The sequence below is a fragment of the Malus sylvestris genome, chromosome 6 (genome assembly GCF_916048215.2).
Source record: "Malus sylvestris chromosome 6, drMalSylv7.2, whole genome shotgun sequence".
NCBI lineage: Eukaryota > Viridiplantae > Streptophyta > Magnoliopsida > Rosales > Rosaceae > Malus > Malus sylvestris.
In genome coordinates this window covers 29156127-29179647 of record NC_062265.1, presented here as the reverse complement: position 1 = coordinate 29179647, position 23521 = coordinate 29156127, and the positions used below count along the sequence as shown (strand labels likewise).

The 23521-nt window shown below is 37.9% G+C and overlaps 2 protein-coding genes across 4 annotated transcripts in view; both read left to right on the top strand.

The window, feature by feature from the left end:
* LOC126625783 (cytochrome P450 736A117-like) overlaps nt 1-23315 on the top strand; it is a 46355-nt gene extending 23040 nt beyond the window's left edge. The window contains exons 2-5 of one of the 3 annotated variants that reach the window (XM_050294857.1): nt 17474-18157; nt 18249-18356; nt 19865-22295; nt 22571-23315. In XM_050294857.1, coding sequence (XP_050150814.1) covers nt 21303-22295; nt 22571-23182 — 1605 coding nt within the window. In that variant the 5' untranslated portion in view covers nt 17474-18157; nt 18249-18356; nt 19865-21302 and the 3' untranslated portion in view covers nt 23183-23315. Of the gene's footprint in view, nt 1-17459; nt 18158-18248; nt 18357-19864; nt 22296-22570 lie in introns of those variants that run through there. The other 2 variants (XM_050294856.1, XM_050294854.1) reach the window with 2 other exon arrangements.
* LOC126625785 (cytochrome P450 736A117-like) lies at nt 9713-11389 on the top strand. Its single transcript, XM_050294862.1, has 2 exons — nt 9713-10757; nt 11049-11389. Exons 1-2 carry the CDS (start codon nt 9838-9840, stop codon nt 11089-11091), a joined length of 963 nt encoding a protein of 320 aa, XP_050150819.1. The 5' UTR covers nt 9713-9837; the 3' UTR covers nt 11092-11389.
* Nucleotides 23316-23521: the final 206 nt, after the last annotated feature.

Here is a 23521-nt window from a genome sequence, read left to right as displayed (position 1 = left end):
ATGATGAAAGTTTCAGGTATTTAGCTGACTCTGATCCAAATTTGAGTGACCCATATGAGTCAACCTCAAAAGGTTCTGGATTCGGAGGTGGGTTTTAGGTCAAAAAAAAAAAAAAAAAAATCTTGTTCGAGGTCCGAATTCAGGAGTTTCGGCTGGTTTTGATCGATATGGTAGTCAAGGAAGTGATGGTGGTAGTGGGTTTCCTTTAAAATCATTGGGGGATAGGAATTTCTGGCCTTCAGATTTTAGGACCAAGTCTACCGCGTCCCGCCGCCAGATAACGCAACCAGCTACAAGAATTACACTTCCCAGAGCCCAAGTTCTCGGAGCTGTACTTCCGCTTCAGCAAGGTGGAGGAAATCGGCGGCTTTCCGGCTGAGGGAACCTGGGATAAATTGGTAATTTGAAAAGCTGAAGACGACATTGGTTGCTTGCTATCGGAGTCGTCGGTCAACAACGACATAAACGACGTCGCAGCCGAATACGAGAAATTTATAGTGTTAGAGGAGTCCATAGTGATCTCGAGCACCATACTGTGGTGATGATGATGAGAAGGCGGGATCTGCTGGATCGGCGTCGCATGGTACAGCGCCATCTCGTCATCTTTTCCTCTGCATGGCACAGCAACATATTGGATCATCCTCTCCAACATAGGGAAGCCGACGTCCAAGAGCTCCTGGGCCAGCATCACGAGTCATTAGTCTCGGTCGCCACCGGCTCTGCATCCTCCGCTCGAGCCACGGAAGCCCGAACACTCAGTCGCCACTGTCCATCTGGGATCTGCTGCAGGCAGCAAGCAAGTCATCTTCCTCCCTGGTCACGTGCGTTTCCTCTCCAATATCTCTCTTCACAAACAGCGACGGCAGCAACTTCTTCCAGCACCAGGACCTTCATCGCTGTCCTTGCCCTCAATGGAGGCTTTTACAGTCTTCCACTCCGCTCCACCTCCTGAAACATTATTCCAGCGAAACCTCAAGTGAACAAACTTCCACAAAGCTCTGCCATCATGAAAGTCTACCACCTCGACGACAAACAACACCTGCACTGCTTTGCGCCTCTCTCCAAGCTCAACTGCAGCTCTCCGTCCGTCTCCGTCCTTCCCTGCTAATTCCTCAACCCGTCATCCAAATTTATGCAAAAAAAATTTTGGTGTAACACAGCACCATGATTAAAGAAAAAAAATAAAATAATAAAAAGATGATGAAGGAACATGGTGCGTCTGGCACCATATGAAAAAAGGAGGAGGGGTGTAGCTGTCACCATAATTAAAGGCAATATATATATATATATATATATATATATATATATATATATATATAAAATAAAATAATAATATATTTAAAGAGTGATGGTGCATCTGGCACCACGTGAAAAGGAAAAAATATATATATAAAGAGTTATGGTGCATCTGGCACCATGTGCAAAAAAAAAAAAAAAAAAAAAAGTCCATTTTATTTCTGGAAATTTTTACATAAATTTGCATTGTACATACAAAAAAAATAAATAAATAAAAAAAAATCAAATCAAATCAAATTTACAAGAAGGGATCTTCAAGGACGATCAGGTGCCGCCTCACCACTCGGCAGAGCGCCAGAAATGAGAGGCGCTGGAGGTTGACTGTTTGAAGCCTCACCACTCGGCGGAACTTCAGGAAGAAGAGGAGCCAAAGGTTGATCATTTGGAGCTTCATTACGCGGTACAGCCCCAGAAGACGAAGGCAAATGCTGCTGGAACAAACCCACAAACCTCTGATGATCAAGTAAAATCTGACCATCAGATTCTTGCATCTGGTCAATCTTCCTCTTCATGTTTGTCGCATAGCTATGTGCGAGCTTATGCAACTGTTTATTCTCCTGCTTGAGCCCTCTAATCTCCTGTTTGAGACTCATCACTTCCGCCGCCAATGATTCAACTTGACGGGTTCGAGCAAATAGGCGTTGGGCCATATTAGACACAGAACCTGCACACTGCACACTGAGAGCCAGAGAATCCTTAACAGCCAACTCATCAGACCGTTTGGAAAGTAGTCTGTTATCTCTGGGAGTGACAAGGTTTCGGGCCACCACCGCAGCGGTCATATCATTCTTCACCACTGAATCCCCAACGGTAAGAGGACCAGTAGGGGATATGAAGGATGGGCGCCATATGTTGTCTAGAGAAGGCGGAACTGCCGCTTCACCAAGATTCAAGTCAAAACGACGATCGGAGGGTCCTGACATTTTCAAATGTGTTGAAAAAAGAAGAGGTCAGACAAATCAAGACCTTAGAAGTGCAAGAAGGGAGTTTCTACAAGCGAAAATTCAAGTGTGCTTTGAAACGAACTGCGTGCCTCTATAAAAAAAAATCGGCACTCGACGGGATTTCAGATATCGAAGAGGTGAGCTCAGAGTTCGAAAATGCCGATTCAAAAATCGAAGAGGCAAGCTTAGAAATCGGAAAAGCATCTTGCTTTTCCAGACGCGTCGGCACCCGTCACACGCAAACTCAGCTTTGCGGAAATCACGGGCAATTTGTCGAAGTGCCGATCCCAGATATCGAAGAGGCGCCAGTCTTTTTCAGCCTCGTCAACACATGTCACATGCACACTCAGCTTGACGAAAATTACGGACAATTTGTCGAAGATTTCTGATAAAGAAGAAAGCACGTGAAGCTATACTGTTCAATCACGCATTGGTTGCCGACACGAGTGAAAGAATAGTATTTCTACAGGTATCAAAGAACTTCTTATAATTGTCCACCTTCACCTTCCATAGCAAGGCAGACATACAGAGCCTTTCTTCATCTCCAAAAATGCTTTCCCAATGAAGCCTCTCGAGTCATTCAATGTTCCTTATTCCTTGGGGTACATCTGCAAGCCAATGACTCCAAAGCAAAAGTATCTCATATCACCAAGGTAGAAAGCAAGAGTATCTCATATCATGCGTTCTCCCTGTCCTTTCCTTTGTCCTTGTTCTTACCTACAAAGACAAGGATAAAGAAAACAATATGCCGGAACTTCCACTCAAACTCGGGTAAGGAACCGACTGCTTGGAACCCTTCCCTGATTGCCTACCTAGCATTGCTCTCGAGTACTCTTCTCCCACTGCTGCTGTACTTCCAAAGAAGCTGCCACATCTGCTTGAAGAACAGATAAAGGCAAGTGAAAATGATACCTTGCAGCATGTGGGGACAACGTGCAGAAGAAACAAGCAGAGAAGAATGCGGTCTGCACAGTCAACTCAGCAGAAGGAGTTCGAACTGAGGAACTCGAGAAGCTGCCACATCTGCCTGAAGAAACAAGCAGAGAAGAATGCAGCATGCACAGTCAACTCAGCAGAAGGAGTCTGAGATGAAGAACTCGAGAAGATGCCACATCTGCCTGAGGAACAGTTAAAGGAAATGAAAATGATACCTTAAAGCATGTGGAGACAAGTGCAACAAAGCACATGCTGAGTCATCCGCTACTTCTTCAAAATCAAAAGTATCTCATATCATCAGGGTTGCAATCACTCTAGACAGTGAACTCGTTTTGACCCTCAAATTCTTGGGTCGACTTACTAGGCGTTGTGGGCTGCACGTGCTGATTCACCACCCTTGAATCAAATCCTTAAAGATCAAGTCACCAACTGGAAGAATAGCCCATCAATCTTAAAGATCATACCGTTGACCAAACTGCTCAGGTGTGAATTAGAAAGATTGAACAAAGCAACAAGTCGTCACCTTCACCTCGTGCCTGCTTGCCATGTGTTCGAGTCAACCTTCAAGAATCAAGCCTCAACGGCCCTTGAAGAAGTTTCCGGCCAAATTCAAGATCAAGCCTCGACGGCCTTTGAAGAAATCACAAGTCCGATTCAAGATCAAGTGTCTACCACCCTTGAATCAAAACCTAGTTCAAGAATAAGCTGTGGAAAATCAACAATTGGAGGAATCCAGAAAATCCTCCAACCCAGTTCAAGATCAAAGCTGTGGAAGGTCAACAAGCGCAACAAAATACGTGCCGATTCATCCACTACCAAAGCCAAAGATCATCTACCACATGAAGCTCCTTGTGGTCCAATTTCAACCTTCAAGATCAAGCCTCGACGACCCTTGAAGAAATCTCCAACCCAATTCAAGATCAAGCCTCAACGGCCCTTGAAGAAATCTCCAACCCAATTCAAGATCAAGCATCGACGGCCTTTAGATCGACATCTACATTAAGGGACTTCAAAACGCATCTCCTACACGTGACAAGCACATGTATACGACGCGCCTTGAAGTGGGGGCATTTGTAGACATCGAAATTTCGGTAAATAAATGTTGACCGATAAATCAAAGTTTCAACGCTCATGTATTACATAAATTTTACACGTAGCGTGTGTCTAAACAAAAAATCGAAATAAATTGGAAAAGTCATTAAACAGGACACGTGTCAACACCTGGCAGAAACGACTTATTTCATCTGGAATATTATATTCAAAATTAGGCCTTGGAAATTTCTACAAATAGAAGGCTAATTCATTCATTTGGGAGGAACCAAAATCATTAGGCAAAACTCTTGAAGCTCTGAAGCTCTGAAACTCCGAAGCTCTCAAGCATCCAGGTTCCCGAAGAATCAAGAAAGCGTTCTTCGTTCATCGTTCTTCCAAGATCAAGCCCGACGGCCCTTGGATCAACAATCATCCACCATCGTTCATCATCCGTTCATCCAAGATCAAGCCCCAATGGCCCTTTGGATCAACAACGTCGACAAATCCACACATCCAACCGTTCTTCAAGATCAAGCCCAAAAGCCCTTGAAGATCCGTTCATCACTGTTCTTCAAGATCAAGCCTAAAAGCCCTTGAAGATCCGTTCATCACCGTTCTTCAAGATCAAGCCTCAACGGCCCTTGAAGAAACATTCATCCTCAAGATCAAGCCCCAACGGCTCCTTGAAGATCCGCTCAAATCCACCTTCAAGATCAAGTCCACGGCCCTTGAAGAACGTTCATCCTTATATCAAGCCCAACGGCCCTTTGGATCAATCACACATCCACAAATACACACCTTACGGAGATCGAATTAGAGGATCAAAATAGAGAGAGATTGTAACCCAAAATCATCAAATACAAATATTTGTTTGTGCACGTTGTTCTTGTCTCATTCGTTTCAGGAATTTTCCGTGTTTACAATAGTGTATTCGTATTTTCATAAGAGGTATTAGCCGATTTTCTCTAAAGTTGTAAGGGCTGCCAATCTCTTCATTGGACTTTAATTTTAGGGCTAGTTTGAAGGTGCTGTGCTGTGAAAATAATGCGTTGTTTTCAGAAGCAGGGTAGAGTTCTGCTTCAACTTTCTACAGCAAACTTGCAGTAAACCCTAATCCATGAAGCTACAAATTCTGTCACAGTAAACGTCCCTAGTATACCAAGACTATATCATGGAGACTAACCTGCACTCGAAGACATTCATATGCAGCAGCAAGTTCATCTTCTCTCCTCTTGTACTAACAGCAAGGTTTTCCAGACAACAATGGGGCAAACACTCTAAATGGAAAACCAGTATATATGTACCGGGAAGAGGGACCAACTTCTTTCTATGTTTTGGTAACTGCCTCCTCTCATTAGAAGGAAGGTAGTGGCCTTCAATTTGTCACCAAGCTAGCTGCTCCCTTAATTACAAACTAGCATATGCCTACACACTTTGTTTGTATGAACACTTTTTTGTTTTTGTTTTTAAAATGGAAAGAAGGGAGGGAAAGACAAACATGGGTGGGAGTGAGAGTGGGAGGTTTTTGTTTTTGTTTTTTATTTATTTTTAATATTAATATATCTTAACATCACGTGTAAGCAATGATTAAAATGCCGATAATATCGGCGAAATATCGCCGATATTATCGTTTTTCAAAGAAACCGATATTTTCACACGTATCCCTCTAATTATCGTCAAAATATCGCGCTATTATTGATAATATCGATAATATCGCGATATATTCGATATTATCGAAACAATCGTCGTGGCTCCGTCGTCGGAAAAGCAGCCGAGGCTGCGTCGTTGCAGCTGCCCAGATCTCTCTCTGCAATCCAGGCTCAGACCCAAGATCTGCGCCTCCGTCGTCGAAAATGAAAAGTCCAGTGTTCTAAAACTTGCTGCAAATCCCAAACTTGCTGCAATTTTCGCAATGGGCTGCAGAAATTGGCAGAGACAAGCTGCAAAAATTCGTACGAGATTGGAAGTTGTAGATCTGTGAAGATGAGGGAATTTTTGCAGAGACGATTTGCAGCTCGTCTGTGAAGATCTGTGAAGTTGTAGAAATTCGCAGAGACGATCTGTGAAGATGAGGGAATTTTTAACTGTGAAGATGAGGGAAGAGAGTAGAGTGCGAAGAGAACCATGGGATGTGATTAAAACGGGTGATGTGATGAAAACCACCCAAGGTAGTTTTAATTATGAAAGGCCTAATCGGATAAATGGTCCCCGTGGTCATAAGGTATTCGGATGATAGCCCTTGTGGTAAAAAAATTCGGATTTAAACCCCTGTGGTCACAGTCTGTTAGGATTTAAAGCCATGTGGTCTAAGTCTGTTAGGATTTATGCCCTTCTATCATTCCTCCATTAGGTTTAGGTTGGCAAAATCGGATAAATGGTCCCCGTGGTCATAAGGTATTCGGAAGATAGTCTCTGTGGTAAAAAAAAATCGGATTTAAACCCCTGTGGTCTAAGTTTGTTAGGATTTATGCCCGAAACTAGAGGTTCTGTCATTTCTCCGCTAAGCTTACAAGTGGAGCAGAGTTTCTTTGAGGAGACGTGACAGAACGAGTTGGAACTAATAAATCACATAATTCATTAAAATTCAAGATCTAATAAATCAAATAATTCAAAATGCCTTTATAAAATTAACGAGTTTTTGACTCCCGAATATCCAACCGATTAATTAATTCTTTACTAGCCTCTTGCCACACGCATATGCGTGTGGCAATTGACATTTTTATATATCTTTTATTTAAATAATTAATTTACATATTTTTTACAAAATCATTTAAAAAAAATGAATTAAAAACATGAAACCACCCACTAATGTTGGAGGTTTTGTTTTTTTTTTCTTTCTATAATTTTAAATATTAAATTCATTCAAAATAAAAATATGGTTAAATACTTTAGCTTCTTTTGGTTCAATTGTAATTTATGAAATTCTTAAAGGACAATTTATGGTATTTTGAATGTTTCACCATTTTAGGGTGCTCACTTTATATATATAGATATATATCTTTTATTTAAATAATTAATTTACATATTTTTTAAAAAATTATTTAAAAAAAGAAGGAAGAAATGAATTAAAAATTATTTAAATCCGAATTTTTTCTACCACATGGGCTATCTTCCAAATTCCTTATGACCACAGGGACCATTTATCCGATTTGGCCAACCTAAACCTAATGGAGGAATGACAGAAGGGCATAAATCCTAACAGACTTAGACCACAGGGGTTTAAATCCTAACAGACTGTGACCACATGGGTTTAAATCCGAATTTTTTTACCACATGGGCTATCATCCGAATACCTTATGACCACGGGGACCATTTATCCGATTAGGCCATTATGAAATTGAAAACCATGGGATGGTTTAGTGAGGTAACCCAAGGTGTTTTTGATTATAAAATTGAAAACCATGAGATGCTTTTAAAAGTGGACGGGTGATGTTAAAGTTAAAGAGGTGAGGGGATGGTTGATGGTTTTAACTTTTTAATAATGAAAACCACCCACATTTTTATATTTTTAAAAGTTTGGTATATATATTATATATATATATATATATGTTATATAAATTATAAATTATTTAGATAATATTAGGTTTTTTTTGACACACCCCGTCCCGAAGGAGGGCGTGCTGGTTACGTCACTCTCACGTGACGGCCAGCACGCCCTCCTTCGGGACGGGGTGTGTCATTTTTTCATAGGCAAGCATATTATATATATACATAAAACATTCACTTATGTATATTCTTCTATAAGAAATAACATATTAGTTAAGAATTATTTACATTTGATATAGTAAATTTAATTAATTCATAAAATATATAAGAAATTTCTTATATCCAGCCCATGTGTGTGTTATCCGAGAGAAGAAAAAAAAAATCCAAACCTGCTTTCAAAATATCCAGCCCACGTGTCAGTGATCGTGATGTTTGGTCTTCAATATATTCACCCTGCTTTTTGAAGCTACTGGAAATGTCTTCAAATGATTTTGCTTATGGACAACATCAACCAATCTCGGATCCATATGGATGGCATGTTAACAATTACATGCAAAATTATTTTGGCGATTTATCATTTGATGACTACTCTTCACAATACACTTACTCTACACATAGAGATGATGAAGATAGTCAAAATTTTGAACCTCATTGGAACTCTATGTGGTACTAAGTCACTCATGTATCTTATCATGCAATGTATAAAGTGTAAAATATTGTACTAATTCATTATATATAAATGATTATGGTGTGTTTAAACTTCTTTCATTAATTACTACATATTTTCTACACTCACAATGTTTGCCAGCTCGCTATATAATCAACTTAAATCAGTTAAATCCATCATGCAATGCATTTCCTTCCAATTTTTTGTGATAAACTAATAGATAATTGACTAAATAAACATTATGCAAAGTTGCAATAAAAATTTCCAAGTTTTTCTTACAATTTCCGTGGTTTTTATTCAATTTTTATCGATATTGATAATATCTCGATATTTCCATCGAAATTTCCATGTTTTTGGACTACCGATATTTCCGATATCATCGATATTTAATACCTTGCCTGTAAGTGAGGCTTCAATAAAAAACAGTGAAATTGAGATCTATGAAATTGCATTACTGCCCAATATTTTTTTGTGTGATAAAAGACTAAATAATATTTTCGCCATCTTTTAATTGACAAAAATAGTTTTATTAATAAGTAGTTTAGATATAGGTTAATGACTTTTCCCTCTAATATGGTTTATTTTTTCCGGACATTAAAACCCTAATAAAGTCCAACTTTTCCTACAACTCAATTTACTTAGCTCTTGCACCTTATAGTGTTTGATGAACTCACATAAGGAACTCTTAGTGCCTGCAATTTTCTATACTAAATTGAACAAGTCTACTGGCAGGAACTTCTGTGGCTGCCAAAATTTCCACAAGCACAAACGAAAGATCACCATCACACATGGCTCCATTTCTAACTTTTAGCCATATTGTATTTTTTATACGACATTTTCTGGTGGCTGTACCACACACTAATTGACAAATTAACTCTTATAGCTGCCAGCTGGTGTGAGATAGTAGGCCGGATACGTTTCGTATGGATGTGACCAAATAATATTTGTGTATTGAAGACCAGCACTATATTATTCCTTTTTTTTTTAACTTAATCTATATATATAAAGGGAGTAGGCAAAAAATGTGAAGCTTTCATAATACTCAAATTGTCATTCTTAAGTGTTCTTTATCACAGTGGTGGAAATATATTGATCCCTTGCATGATGGTATGGGTCGAATCCCGCCGACGACTAATCTAACATCTAATTTAACAAATATATCGTTTGACTAAAAAAAAAAATTTGTCCCTCTTTCATTAGAATTTCATCTATATATAGAGGGAGAAGACACAATAGGTGAAGCTTTCATAGTACTCAAATTTTCCCTCTCCCGTTAAAATTTCAACAAAAAAAGGATTATAAATACGTGTGGTAAAAGTCTAGTATATACTAATTCAGAGATGACCGCACCAACTTCCACCCATCAATGTGTTGTCCTCGTGACCTATATATGAATATGATTAGCACGACCAAATATCGTACAAGGAAAATCAAACATTTGACATTGAGATCATAGTTAGTGAGCAACCACTAGCTATGTTGCACCTGTTTCTAATTGTCCTTCCCTTCCTGATTTTCACAATCTTCATCATCAAACGGCTTTGGAGCACTACAATTTCACTGAAACACTTGCCTCCTTCACCGCCAAGGCTCCCAATACTCGGAAACCTCCACCAACTAGGCACGTACCCTCACCGATCCCTACAACGATTAGCTCAGCTCTATGGCGAGCTCATGGTGCTTCATTTTGGCGCGAGACCAGTTCTCATCATTTCATCAGCCGACGCTGCTCGTGAGATCATGAAAACGAATGATAGCATTTTTGCCAACAGACCAAGATCAACAATTGCCGATAGACTTCTCTACGGATCTAAAAGTGTGTCCTCAGCTCCTTACGGTGAGTATTGGAGGCATATGAGAAGCATCTGCGTGCTGCAGCTTTTAACGAGCAAAAGGGTTCAGTCTTTTCGAGCAGTACGAGAAGAAGAACTAGCCTTGCTGACTAAGAATGTGAAACAGTCTTCTATGTCGTCTTTGCCTGTGAATTTAAGTGAATTGTTTATTTCACTTACTAATGATGTGATCTGTCGGGTGGCTTTCGGGAAAAAGTATAGTGGAGGTGAAGCTGCAAGGAAGTTCAAGAAATTGCTTGAGGAGTTTATGATCTTGTTGGGTGGTTTTTATGTAGGGGATTTTATTCCACTACTCGGTTGGGTTAGTCGCGTTAACGGGTTAGACACAAGAGTGGAGAAGGTTGCTAGAGAGTTTGATGAGTTTCTGGATTCTGTAGTTGAAGAGCATATGTGTAGTCTTGACACAAAAGGCGAAAACTACGGTAATAATTCGAGTGTTGAAGGTGAAGATAGAAGGATCTTGTGGATGTCCTGCTCGAAATTCAAAAGCAAAACACTGCTGGCTTTTCAATTGATAGAGATAGCATCAAAGGTATCATCTTGGTAAGTCTCTTCTCTGTCTCCACAACTCCTAGCTAGCAAGAAACCTCCGTAACTTCAATTGTTTAAGAACTTGTATCATAACTTTATATTCTTTTTTTTTTCTCCTTCTGCACTTATCACCTTGTTTTTGTCCCTTGATTCTCCGTTGTTGTAATAAAAAGGCTAGAAAAAAGGGGAGAGTGCACGGGAACAAAAGGGCAGTGCCAAAATCTCTTCCTGTGTAAAATCTACCTCTCCATCCATTGCAAATTGATTTTGGGTGAACTAAGATATTTTTCTTGTTTCTTGCAGGATATTTTTGGTGGCGGAACTGATACTAGCTACACGGTTCTAGAGTGGGCAATGACCGAACTCTTAAGGCATCCAAGAGTGTTGGAGAAACTGCAAAATGAGCTGATGGGAATTGCTACTGGAAAACCAGACATAACAGAAAGTGATTTAGATAAAACTCCCTACTTAAAAGCCGTGATCAAAGAGACACTTCGGTTGTATCCTCCAATACCGTTACTAGTTCCTCGTGAATCTACACAAGCAACTAAAATAAGGGGCTACGACGTAGCAGCAAGAACAATGGTAATAATCAATGCTTGGACAATTGGAAGAGACCCCTCATTGTGGGATGAACCAGAGGAGTTTATGTTGGATTTATTCCGATGTAAATCAACCTTAAATGGTCTACAACATATAATAGGAATGTAATATTGGAGATTAATGTAGATATTGTGATTTATTTCCTAAAGATATCAATCTTATATTAGGTGTCTTGCAATATAAGTAAAATTGATGGAGTCCTTGATTTTATGTGATTATGATACCTAACTGATAGGCTAAAAAGTGGGATTTGGGATTCCTTTATGGATGGAACCTTAATGCCTTAGCCAGTATAAATACTAAGGTCCCTGCAAACCCTAGTGACACAACAAACACTTCCCATAAAGTAGTTGTATCCGGCTAGGTGCTTTGTAGAAGACTTTGGTGTTGCCGCATCCTTCATCTTCTCCGTTTGATCTCCAATGGCTATCGCTTCATGATCAGGTCAGCTAAAATTCCTTCGTTTGTGTTTTAATTATATAACCACATAAAGTTTACATGTGGTATCAGAGCCACTGATTATATGATTAAAACCTATTAGGTTTGAAGTTTGATTATATAATATCTTTTCTTTTGGACTGCGGTTTTTTAAATCCAAATTGTGATTGCATTCGGCAACATCACCATGTTGGACCTGCTTGAAAACTGCATAGTACGGTTCCGCATATAATTGTATATACTTGGCATATTAGTCTGATATGCACGGCACATGTTTTACATAAATTCCTATTTGGTCTTAGAGACCGAAATTATCAGTTAAATTAAACAATTACATAATTGGATAATCTGTTTCTGCGAGTGGTGCCAGTTGAGTTCAAGTTTTCTTCCACCGCCACCACCCTTCAATTCCAAATGTGGGCTTTTCTAATTGAAGCACTAAATGATGATATTGAATTAACTATAATAAAGGAAGATTAAAATAGTTGGTTCATTATTTCATGGAATTGTATAATTGGAATTACCATGGTGCTTAACGTTTTCTATTTCAATGTTCATATTAATGTTTTGGTTCAATTGAAATAGTCATTTTGTTCTAACCATGCACCGGAGAATTTGAGATGATCAGCAAAGCCAAATAAGGAGGTTCATATATGCATCGCATATGAGATCCTGATGGAGGTCGGTTCTAACCTTGCACTGGAGAATTTTGAGATATATCACTCATAAATTGGTAAACTAATAATTGTTGAATGGTAGGTTTTCAAGCACTTCAAGCTTCCTTTCTTGTATTCAGTTCTCATAAAGAAAGATTGGAACAGTTTGCTTTGCTCATCTTTACTGAATTAATTATGACTGGAAGAATATGGCATGCTTTAAGCTTTCTTTCGATATTCATGCCAATGTTTTGGTTGAATTGATTTAGTGGTAGATACAACTTTTTGGCTAACGTTGTTGTCAATTTTGTAAGCATATAGAAATATGTACTTCTGTACTAATCTTGCCAAGGAAGACTATGAAGCATCTCAAGTCAACAAGCTCGGTAAAGTCTCCTATCAAAGCAAACAATATTGATCATTATATGTGTCAATTGCGAATTAATTAGTTGATCATGCATATGGTTAGTTTTGACTATTAAGTTTTAAACTTGGTTATCAAAACAAAGAGAAAATATATGTTTTGAACATGATTAATTCTGCATATAAGTGGCATACAGAACGAGGGAAAAGTAGATTTTTAAGATATGCCAAGATGCATGCATATAAAAGTGCATATATATCTTGCTTGTTCGTGGTTTTTTGTTAGTAATATGCATGAGTGAGCCTATTGGCTGGTCCAAGCAGCTCCAGTCACTGCTTCCAGGGTGGAAAGGCAACAAGGGGACACTAAGCACCCCTCAAAATATAATTACATACCTTATAAGGTTTTTTGGAATTACTTCTTAAACTCCAAATCTTTATTGCATTTGTTATCCATTTGAATAAGGACTAATATTGTTTGCCATGAATTGCAATTGCATAAGTGCCATCAATTGTTTGATCAAGCTAAGTATACGTAATTTTCTAAAGCCAATTATGTATCTAGAAGTTCACATTGCATGTGTAAAATTATCATGACACCAGTATCTAAATGGTATGTATATGGTAAACATGCGGAGAAGCATATGTAAAAATGCATAAATTATTTTATTGTTTGAGACTATATTTTGTACAAATAGTCTGGGTGTTTCGGCATTAGTACAAGAGTAAGTCTATTGCTCTGTTTTTCATGGGTAATAACTAAAATGGACATATGGCATGTTTTATTAAAGGGATTGGGTTGTCCTAACACAAATGTGTTGATTAGTAATGCAGTATACTAAGCATGATGGGGGATTAATTCAAGTACGGTTTATAATGATATTAACTCCATGCGGAATTTGCATGACTAATCAAATTAGTTTTGTCTACAATTTTGCTTTCCTATCTCAGTATAGTCATTTAATTGTACATGACTAATGCATAACTTATGGATTGACTGAGAATGACAGAAAGCATCCAATGACAAGAATAAGGGTATAATACAAGTGAATAAGGTTTGTAGTAATTATGTGACAATTCTCATTTGTATTTTAACTATTTATTTGAGAATTGTGGTTGGTCATGTGATTATAAATATGTTTATAAAGAAGTGGTGAACATATGAAGGCATAAGGTATGTATTTCATTCAGAGCATGTGACTAAATTGATAAGCATAAGTCTTCAAACTTGTATATAGTTTATTAGTTTTTCCCATGCCTAAAGAATTTAAACAATGTTTTGATAAGTCAATTTTATGTGCCATAAGGGGAGAAGAAAAGAAATTATTCAAGGCTAATGTATGGCATGTATTGGAGTTTTTTTTTTTCTTTTGGAAGAAAAGATTTTTTGGTTGTTCCTTTACTTAATTTGGTATTTACAAGGCTAATGCACGATTTTGATGCTAATGTTTTAGGAGTCTTGTACTACAAAAATAAAGGTACAAAAGGAAAGGAACCCGTTTGACTTAAGAGAGCATTTAAGTGATATCACAATTTGGCTTTTGAATTAAAAGCGACTATATTGTTTAAAGTGTTTCCATTTTGAATCTATTAGCTCCATCATGTTTTCTCATACGTGTTGATATCCTTGTGGTGGAAGATTGATATTATAGCTCTTATACAACTTGATCTATATGTGATTAATCTCCTTTCAAGTATGTTGTCAGGTTTTTTGAGATTAATTGGATATCGAAGGGAGTCATGAAGGCTGGAGATGATCAATGTCTTGTCAACTAAGCAAGCCGTAGCGGCTTAGTTGATGTTGGGACTATGGTTTTAAGTTATTTTGATCAACATTGCATCTTAATTAGAATAAAAGGGATAATCTTCTTGCCCGTAGGTGTGGATCGTTTCCTTTGTTTTAATTAAGATGGCATAGTATGAGTTTTATTTCACAGGAGTTTGTGAAAACTTCATCTTGCCCGTAGGTGTTGAAGTTTTTTTTATGAAGGTAACTCTTGTGACATATAATTCAGTACTAGAAACTAATTAATTTGCTTGCCCGTAGGTGTAAATTAATCTAGTTTCATGAAGTTTATTGGGGATAAAGTTCCATGCCATCAGTTACAAAATCCCACTATGAGCCCCATAATAGGTTGTGGTTTTAAGGCATGGAAATCGGTTGCATCATTACGTATTTTGTGTCTCTTCATGAGACTTGTTGGTGCAAAGTATTGGACCCATGAAGGTTAATCAAGGATTGCTAAGGTACACATTATTTAAGTCTTATGCTTGTAAATCTTTTCAATTTGAAGTATGATGTCGTTTTAGATGATGAAATTTGACTACTAGAGTTTCCCTTGGACATCAAAATTGAAATGATATGAAATTGAATTGTTATGGATGTATAAATTCATGATAGATGCACATGATTGTTTCTGGCAGATTGCATGTCTTGATTTAAATTGAGTGAATGATACGTCTAATGATCACCAAACGACCTGAATTTTTGATATGTTCAACATATATATGTCTACTATGTGTCTGCAAATTTTCGTAAAGTTTTGCCATGTAGTGTAATTATGGTGAATTTACTAGTAACCCATACTCGTACAGACAGTTTTGCTGGCAGATTGTTTTTGTCTTTCGAGACGTCACTTTAGACAATTAGTTTGACCTAAAACGGCCCTATATTTTTAATTTATGAAGATTAGTATGTCTATTTTGATCTGTAAAATTTTGGTAGCAATTAAGCTTGTAAATTAATTATGATAAATTCTAGAGTAAGTGTAACTCATTGCTGAAATTCTTTTTGATAACTTTATGTTGGTTGTGATATTATGTCTAAAATATGAAGCAAATTTGTTTAGGTAAATCCTTGAAAGAATATATGAATAAGTGTTTGCCCAAGTGGGAGAATTAGTGAAAGAAAATTGGGCTTCACACTCATTAACTTATTTGCAATAAGTGTATAAACTCTAAAAGTTTAGTGGGAGTTGTTCTAAAGTTTTGAGCATTAAGTGGACTTGCATAAAGTTTTATTCTATCTTCCAGGAATATGTGTTTTGGTTGATGAAATTAGAATTATGCCATGACTCGAATGACAATAATATGTTTAAGTTGCAGAATGAGTACTTGGTGTATGTGTATATTTTTACTTGCAATCATTTGGATGCCTTAATTGATTATTTGTTAATCTTTAGAAAAGAATTTTGAGGGTCGTGGGGACTTAGCACAAATATGGAATTATTAATGCAAATAGATGGTTGTGAAATGCATGGTTTTGTATAAACAACGGTGAATCTCTTAGTTTTACCTTTCATTAAGATTATGTTTTTTAAGGTGTTAAGGAAAGGTTAAAGAAAGACAATTTTGTAGTGATATGCATTCATTGACTAAGTAAGGGTGTTCCCACAAGCATATTTCAAAAGTATGTTTTAAGTAGTGTTTGCAAATTAAGTGACGATGTTGCAAATCAGTGGGAGCTTGAGTTTCATGTAATTAATGCCTTACATTTGCAGATGACCTATAAGGTATGTATGGTTGATTGAATCCATTTATTCAGTTTAATCTCCGGTTGGATTCATGTAGTCACATGTTTATGTGTTGGTCAATTATCAGATGACGATATATCTGATATCCAGTTAAGCAAATTGCATTTTAAGTCATAAAGGAATGGTTAGTCTACTTGCTCGTAAGTGTGGATTAATTCTTTTGGTTCGACTTAAAATGGCATGACATGATTTATATGTTGTATTAGTTGTAAGAGTTTTTTCATCTTGCTCATAAGTGTTGAAAATTTTTCTCACGAAAGTAACTAATATGGTATATGAACTAGTGTAAAAAACATGTTAATTCATCTTGCTCGTAGGTGTTGAATTAATTGTGTTTTATGAAGTTTTTGTTTGCAACTGCAGTAGAAGTTTGCATTAAAGAGGACCTGAGATGATAAAAGTTGAGACACATTCAGGTAATTAAAGTTCATCTTTGCAATCATAATTTGACGGTGTTTCATGTGGATGAGGATTTTAGCATGTGTGATTATGAAGGTTTTTGGTTGTGTCAACCTTACAACCTTGTTAGTTCCATGTTGAAAGACTTATTTGACAGAAACTTGTATCAAGGATAGGATGTTATCACAACTACATGGCCATTAAAGTGACATTAATCTCCAATTTCAAGTATAAACATAAATATTATATGTGTAGACCAGTGGGAGAATGTTGGATTTATTCCGATGTAAATCAACCTTAAATGGTCTACAACATATAATAGGAATGTAATATTGGAGATTAATGTAGATATTGTGATTTATTTCCTAAAGATATCAATCTTATATTAGGTGTCTTGCAATATAAGTAAAATTGATGGAGTCCTTGATTTTATGTGATTATGATACCTAACTGATAGGCTAAAAAGTGGGATTTGGGATTCCTTTATGGATGGAACCTTAATGCCTTAGCCAGTATAAATACTAAGGTCCCTGCAAACCCTAGTGACACAACAAACACTTCCCATAAAGTAGTTGTATCCGGCTAGGTGCTTTGTAGAAGACTTTGGTGTTGCCGCATCCTTCATCTTCTCCGTTTGATCTCCAATGGCTATCGCTTCATGATCAGGTCAGCTAAAATTCCTTCGTTTGTGTTTTAATTATATAACCACATAAAGTTTACAGTTTAAACCAGATAGGTTTCTGAATTCTTCAGTGGATTTCAAGGGGAATGACTTCGAATTAATCCCATTTGGAGCTGGAAGAAGGGGTTGCCCTGGATCCTTGTTTGCCATGGCCACCAATGAGATTGTGTTAGCAAATCTTGTGCACAAATTTGACTGGACATTGCCCGACGGAGCAAGAGCAAAAGATTTAAGCATGGTAGAATGCACCGGTCTTGTCATCCATCGAAAAGCTCCCCTTGTAGTTATGGCAATACCAAGGTTCTAGTAGAACTTTTGTTTTCCCATTTTGTGTTCTTGTGAAGATTTACATGGTTAAAGTGTTACATTCACCTCTAATTTAAATTGTATTTTCATTAAGTTTGAGTTTATCTTATTTTTAAAATTGTTTTTGGATCTTAATAAGTGTGCCAAGGGGCCCATTTTTGTTTGTTGTCCCCGGTTCCAAGCCTTCCATCGTTCTCTCTCGGTCTCACTCTTTCTCTCCTTCTCTCTTTCCTTCTTTCTTCTCTCGACTCTCTCTGCACTCTCTCCTTCCTTCTGCCCGAGCTCCACACACACACACAAACACATGTACACCCAGACAGCAACCACTCACCACCATCTGGACCTTGTTACCACGAAGCTCAGACTGATGACCCTGAAGCTTGATAGTGGCGGAGCCACTGTTCATTGTCTCCCCGACTTGCTTCGTTGTAGGTGAGCTTCCAAGACCTTTTAAACTTTCCCCTTTGGTTCCCATGTTTCGTTTCTAACCACATTGATATGTTCTGGACGTCAAATTACGAAGAAACACCTAGGAGGAGCTAAACCCAGATTCCAGCGATAAACCGTGGTCGTTTGGCCATATTTCAGGCCATTTTCCGGTCAAATCCGGCTACCACTCGGTCCCCACTTGGTATGATTCTTTTCTCCACATTTCTAGCTACATTATGGCTTTTGAATAACTCAATTTGGTTAAGTAACGAAGAAGTTACGAAGCTTTGAAAATTCCCAAAACCTTCAGCCAAAACCCAGTTTTCCGACGAGCACCTCCCCTTTCGAGGAATTTTCCGGCCAAACCACGGCGATGTGGCCGGCGTGCAGGGTATCAATCTCTTCATCTCGTCGAGTACTACAACTTTCATGTTTGGATCACTTGATTTGAATAAGTAACGAAGAAATTATGAGCCGTGAAAAATCAACCACCAAACCGGCCGAAGGGTGGCCTGAAAACCACCCTCAACCCAGGCCTTTGGGCAGGGTTACCCAACCATTTTACCCAGGCCCTTTGGGCCGTGCCAAACCCAGGGCTTAGGCCCGTTTAAACCCAAACCCCTTTATTTTAAATTGTTTTTATTGTATTTATTTAAACCAAGGCCTTTGGGCCTTATGTAAAACCCTAAACCCCTAAGTCCAATCCTAGATCCTAAAGCTCTAAGCCTAAACCCTTTAACCTTATCAACCCTAAACTCTAGCCGGCTCAAATCATTTTGTGGAATATTTCGTTAGGGAATATTCCATCAAAGAATATTCCGTCAGGGAATATTCTATTGGCTTTTACGAAATCTAACAGGGATACTTCTTAGGGTAATTCGACTTTCTGAATTCGTTTCCGACATCTGTTTTCCCAAATTCAATTGCTATTATATAGTTTTATTAATTGGACCCTTTATGTGCTTAGGGGCAATATTTGTGACGTTTTCGTGGTTGCTAGTTTGCGTGGCTCTTTGGCGGCTAAGTATCTATGAGTGGATCCCTTCTAAAAATACATGTTTTGATAGTAGAAATGCATATATGAAAAACATGATTTGATGATTATGTTCTATGAAACGTTTTGAGGTAACATGCTTATTGAGGCTAATTTGAATTATTACTATTTTTCCTATAACCCGTGTTCTTATAGAATATCTGATGGATGACAATATGATATTTAGAACATGTTTCAAACACTTCTTTATAGTATAGATGATGAATGACTTTATACTATGAAGATGTTTTTCAATATATATATGTTCAATGGTTTTGTATTTACCTAGTGGTCATTTCCGTTACGGGATGTAGGGATGGATTCCAGTCCGTCTCGGGCGACGGTTTGGGGTTGGCATAGGGCCTGGAGTGTGTTTCCTCTGGCTATTTAGTACAGGGACGGGGAGCCGGCATGAGGCCTGAAGTGTATTTTCCTCTGATTGTCTGCTCAAAGACGGGGAGCTGGCATAGGGCATGGGGGTTATCGGACAATTCACTAGTGATTATTATATATAAAAGTTATGATTTGAGATATTGCACGGCATGCTAGGTTTCGGAAAACCTATGTTTATCATGATATATGTGTTTTCATAAAACCTGGGGGTTAGTATGTTGATAACTGTTTTATTATATCTATATCAACTTGGTCCACTCATATTTGTTTTGCGCCCCCTTCAGGACTTAGAATCGAGGCATACGATCCCGGCATCCAGGCACTTTCGCATCGGTATCTTTGAGTCCTCTCAATGTAGGATCCATCTTTTGTTTCATTCAATTTTATATTATTTCTTTCGATGTTCTAATTAGTCGTATGCTCTGAACACGTTCTTTAAATACATATTCCTTATTCTTTTACAATTATAAGTTTTATCTATTCCTTGTTTTCCGCATTTGCACTCAATAAATGACTTTCGTCACCTCGGGTGTTGGCCAGCATATGCCTATCTTAGAATTTTGGGGAATATCGGGATCGGGGCGTGTCATAAGGTATCTAAAATGTTTATATTCATTTGTAGGAATAATCTTGTACGAAATTAGATTGTCATCCTCATATAAAACGTTTGTCAATAGAACTTGGTGTTAGATTGGATTTTGTTTTTTCTTGCAACTCCATTGAGCTACTAAACTTCAAAATCAAAAGTTAAACGCTCTACTTTCCTAAAGCACTTCAAAAGTTTCTTGTCTTTCTCCACAAGAAAATTTAACTAGTCAACCATACACATCCTCTGAAGAAAAAAGAGAACAAGTTAAAAATCGTGTGTCCGTTTCACTGAGCAGAGAAGAAACCGAAGGCACCTCCGAGTATGGTGGGACTGGTAACTGGTAAGACCTTTATGCTGTCTAGAATCTCTTTAAGTTCACATGCTGAAAGATAAACAAAAGAAACGAACTCATTGAGTCCACAAACTCTTATGTGGCTCCAAATTGCTCTAATAATGTACTTGGTTGGTCCAGCTCAAAATATATCCAGTGATCCAAACCATTGAGTTTTTAGGTAATCATTCGTCAATCATTTTTGTACAATTTCACTCAAATCAGAAATTGTTTAGAGTAATTTTTTTTAGTACATCGATATTTTTACACTAAGGGGAGGTGAGTTCGGCTAAGCCACACAATGGACAGCTTAATTTGGTATCGAATTCGCCATCTACGAGATTCAAACCTAAAACCTCTCACTTCCAAGTGAAGAGAAATACCACAAGACTGTAGTATTAAGTGGCTAGTTATTGTTGTGAATATTTCATTGTTTATTAACTACATTTTGTTTGTCTATTTGTCATCACTCATAAATCATGAAAAAATATTTAAAGTAGATCTAGATGAGTGAATAGTATAGAAACTCAGAGTTCTTGGAGAGAGTTTTCTTAGAGGTGAAGAAAAACTGTATTTTCTCATTAATTGATAAATGAATAATACAATCACATATATATATAGCTTTTGGCTATTGACTGTCAACTAATTAAGACTAATTACAAATGTAACAAACTTATAACAACTAATAACAAACTATAGTCATGATGTGGCATCTTCATCTTTAATTAGTGCTGTATTTAAGTTACTCGCGAGGTAGTACATCAGCACTCTTTGATATATATGTAAGCTTGTGAAATCATGGATGATCTATACCTTATATAAACACACAAGCGCAGCAAACACACCCACACTATTGGCCATAAATTTTCTTCTCCCAAATAGGACTATGATGCTGGAGAATGAAACCTCCTCCTTTTTGCAACCTTTGGCCTTCACACTGCTGGCCATTTTCATCATCCTCATATACAGATGGTACTCCTCCACCACAACCACCAACAAAACCTCATCACCACCTTCTCCACCGAAGCTCCCTATCATCGGAAACTTTCACCAAATAGGCTTGGACCCTCATCGCTCACTGCACAAATTATCTCAACGCCATGGCCCTCTCATGCTTCTTCACTTCGGACGTGTCCCGGTCCTTGTTGTCTCTTCGGCTCAGGCAGCTCAGGAGATCATGAAAACCCATGACCACACATTTTCTGATCGACCCAAGTCCACCAACTTTGAGAAGCTTCTCTACAACTGTAAAGACGTTGCATCTGCTCCGTATGGTGAGCATTGGAGGAAGGTGAAAAGTATATGTGTCATACATCTTTTGAGCAACAAGAGGGTTCGCTCTTTTCGCTTTGTGAGAGAAGAGGAAACCAAATCCATGATCAGCGACATAATGAAATCATCATCATCAGTTTTGAATTTAAGCGAAATGTTTCTGAGGCTTACCAATGATGTTGTATCTAGAGTGGCTCTGGGGAGGAAGTACAGTGGTGAAGGTGGGATGAAGTTTGAGGGACTTTTGCGGGAGTTCTTTGAGTTATTGGGAACTACTAAAATTGGTGACTATATCCCATGGCTTTCTTGGTTGAGCCGTGTCAACGGTTTGGAAGCCAAGTTCGACAAGGTGGCTAAGAAGTTTGATGACTTTTTAGATAAAGTGGTCCAAGAGCACATGGATCAGAGTCCAAAGACTGGAGACGATGACCAAGCGGATTTTGTCGATGTTTTGCTTGCAATTCAGAAAGAAAACTTGCCTGGTTTTTCTATTGATACAGTTACTATAAAAGCTCTCATCTTGGTAATCATCTCTCTCTCTCTATCCCTGTGTTTATGTTAGAAAGTTAAACAGACTGATTAGTACATAGATAAGATATTAAATAGCTGAAAAACCAAAACTTCAGTGATATATAAACCACATTAGTATTGTATACTGTTATAAGTTAAATAGTAAATCAAATCGGATAAGTTGTCGTGCTTCCCGCTGCTATTTTTCCGTCAAAACTGACTACAATTCTCCCTCCGTGTAATAATATGTATTTGTAATACTTTAATTAATAATATAAACTGTTGCAGGATATGTTTACTGCTGGCACTCATACAGCATCTACAGTCCTAGAGTGGGCAATGACTGAGCTTTTTAGGCATCCTAGGGTCATGAAAAAGTTGCAGAATGAGGTACGTGAAATAGTCCGAAAGGAAGAACTCATAACAGAGGATGATTCGAATGAAATGCACTACTTGAAGGCGGTGATAAAGGAGACTCTTCGCTTACATCCACCAGTTCCACTACTATTGCCCAGGATTGCGACCCAAGATGCGGAAATAGGTGGATACAAAATTAAAGCCAAGACACACGTTATGGTCAATGCATGGCAAATTGGAAGAGATCCCAAACTATATGAAAACCCAGAGGAGTTCGAGCCAGAAAGGTTCTTGAATAGTGAGGTAGATTATAAAGGGAATGACTTTCAGTTAATTCCATTTGGTGCCGGTAGGAGGGTCTGTCCTGGAATTCAGTTTGGCATGACTCTTAATGAGATTGCCTTGGCAAATATCGTGCACAAGTTCGACTGGGAGTTGCCTGGTGGAGCAAGTGGGGAGGATTTAGATACGACTGAATCTACGGGTATAACAGTCCACAGAAAATATCCTCTCAGAGCTGTTGCTATTCCATATTTATGTTGAAAGATAGAGGGCATATTGTCTCGTACGTGTATTGGCCTTTGTATTTTATGTCTAAGGCTCTAAGCCTTCTATTGTCACCTATTATTTCGCTTTGACCGTCGCTATTGCCAATATATCATAAGTGTGAATTTTATGTGTTGGGTTGGGAATATTTTTTAATTCATGGTATTTCCTGAAAGGAATGAGGATCCTTTCCGGATTCTCTTTGTGAGGATTTCAGAATCTTCTAATCATATCCGTTTATTGTATATCGTGCGAATAAAAATCATTGTAAATTTTTTTATTTAAAATTAAATATAAACAGTACATAACAAAAATTGATCGTACGATATACGATAA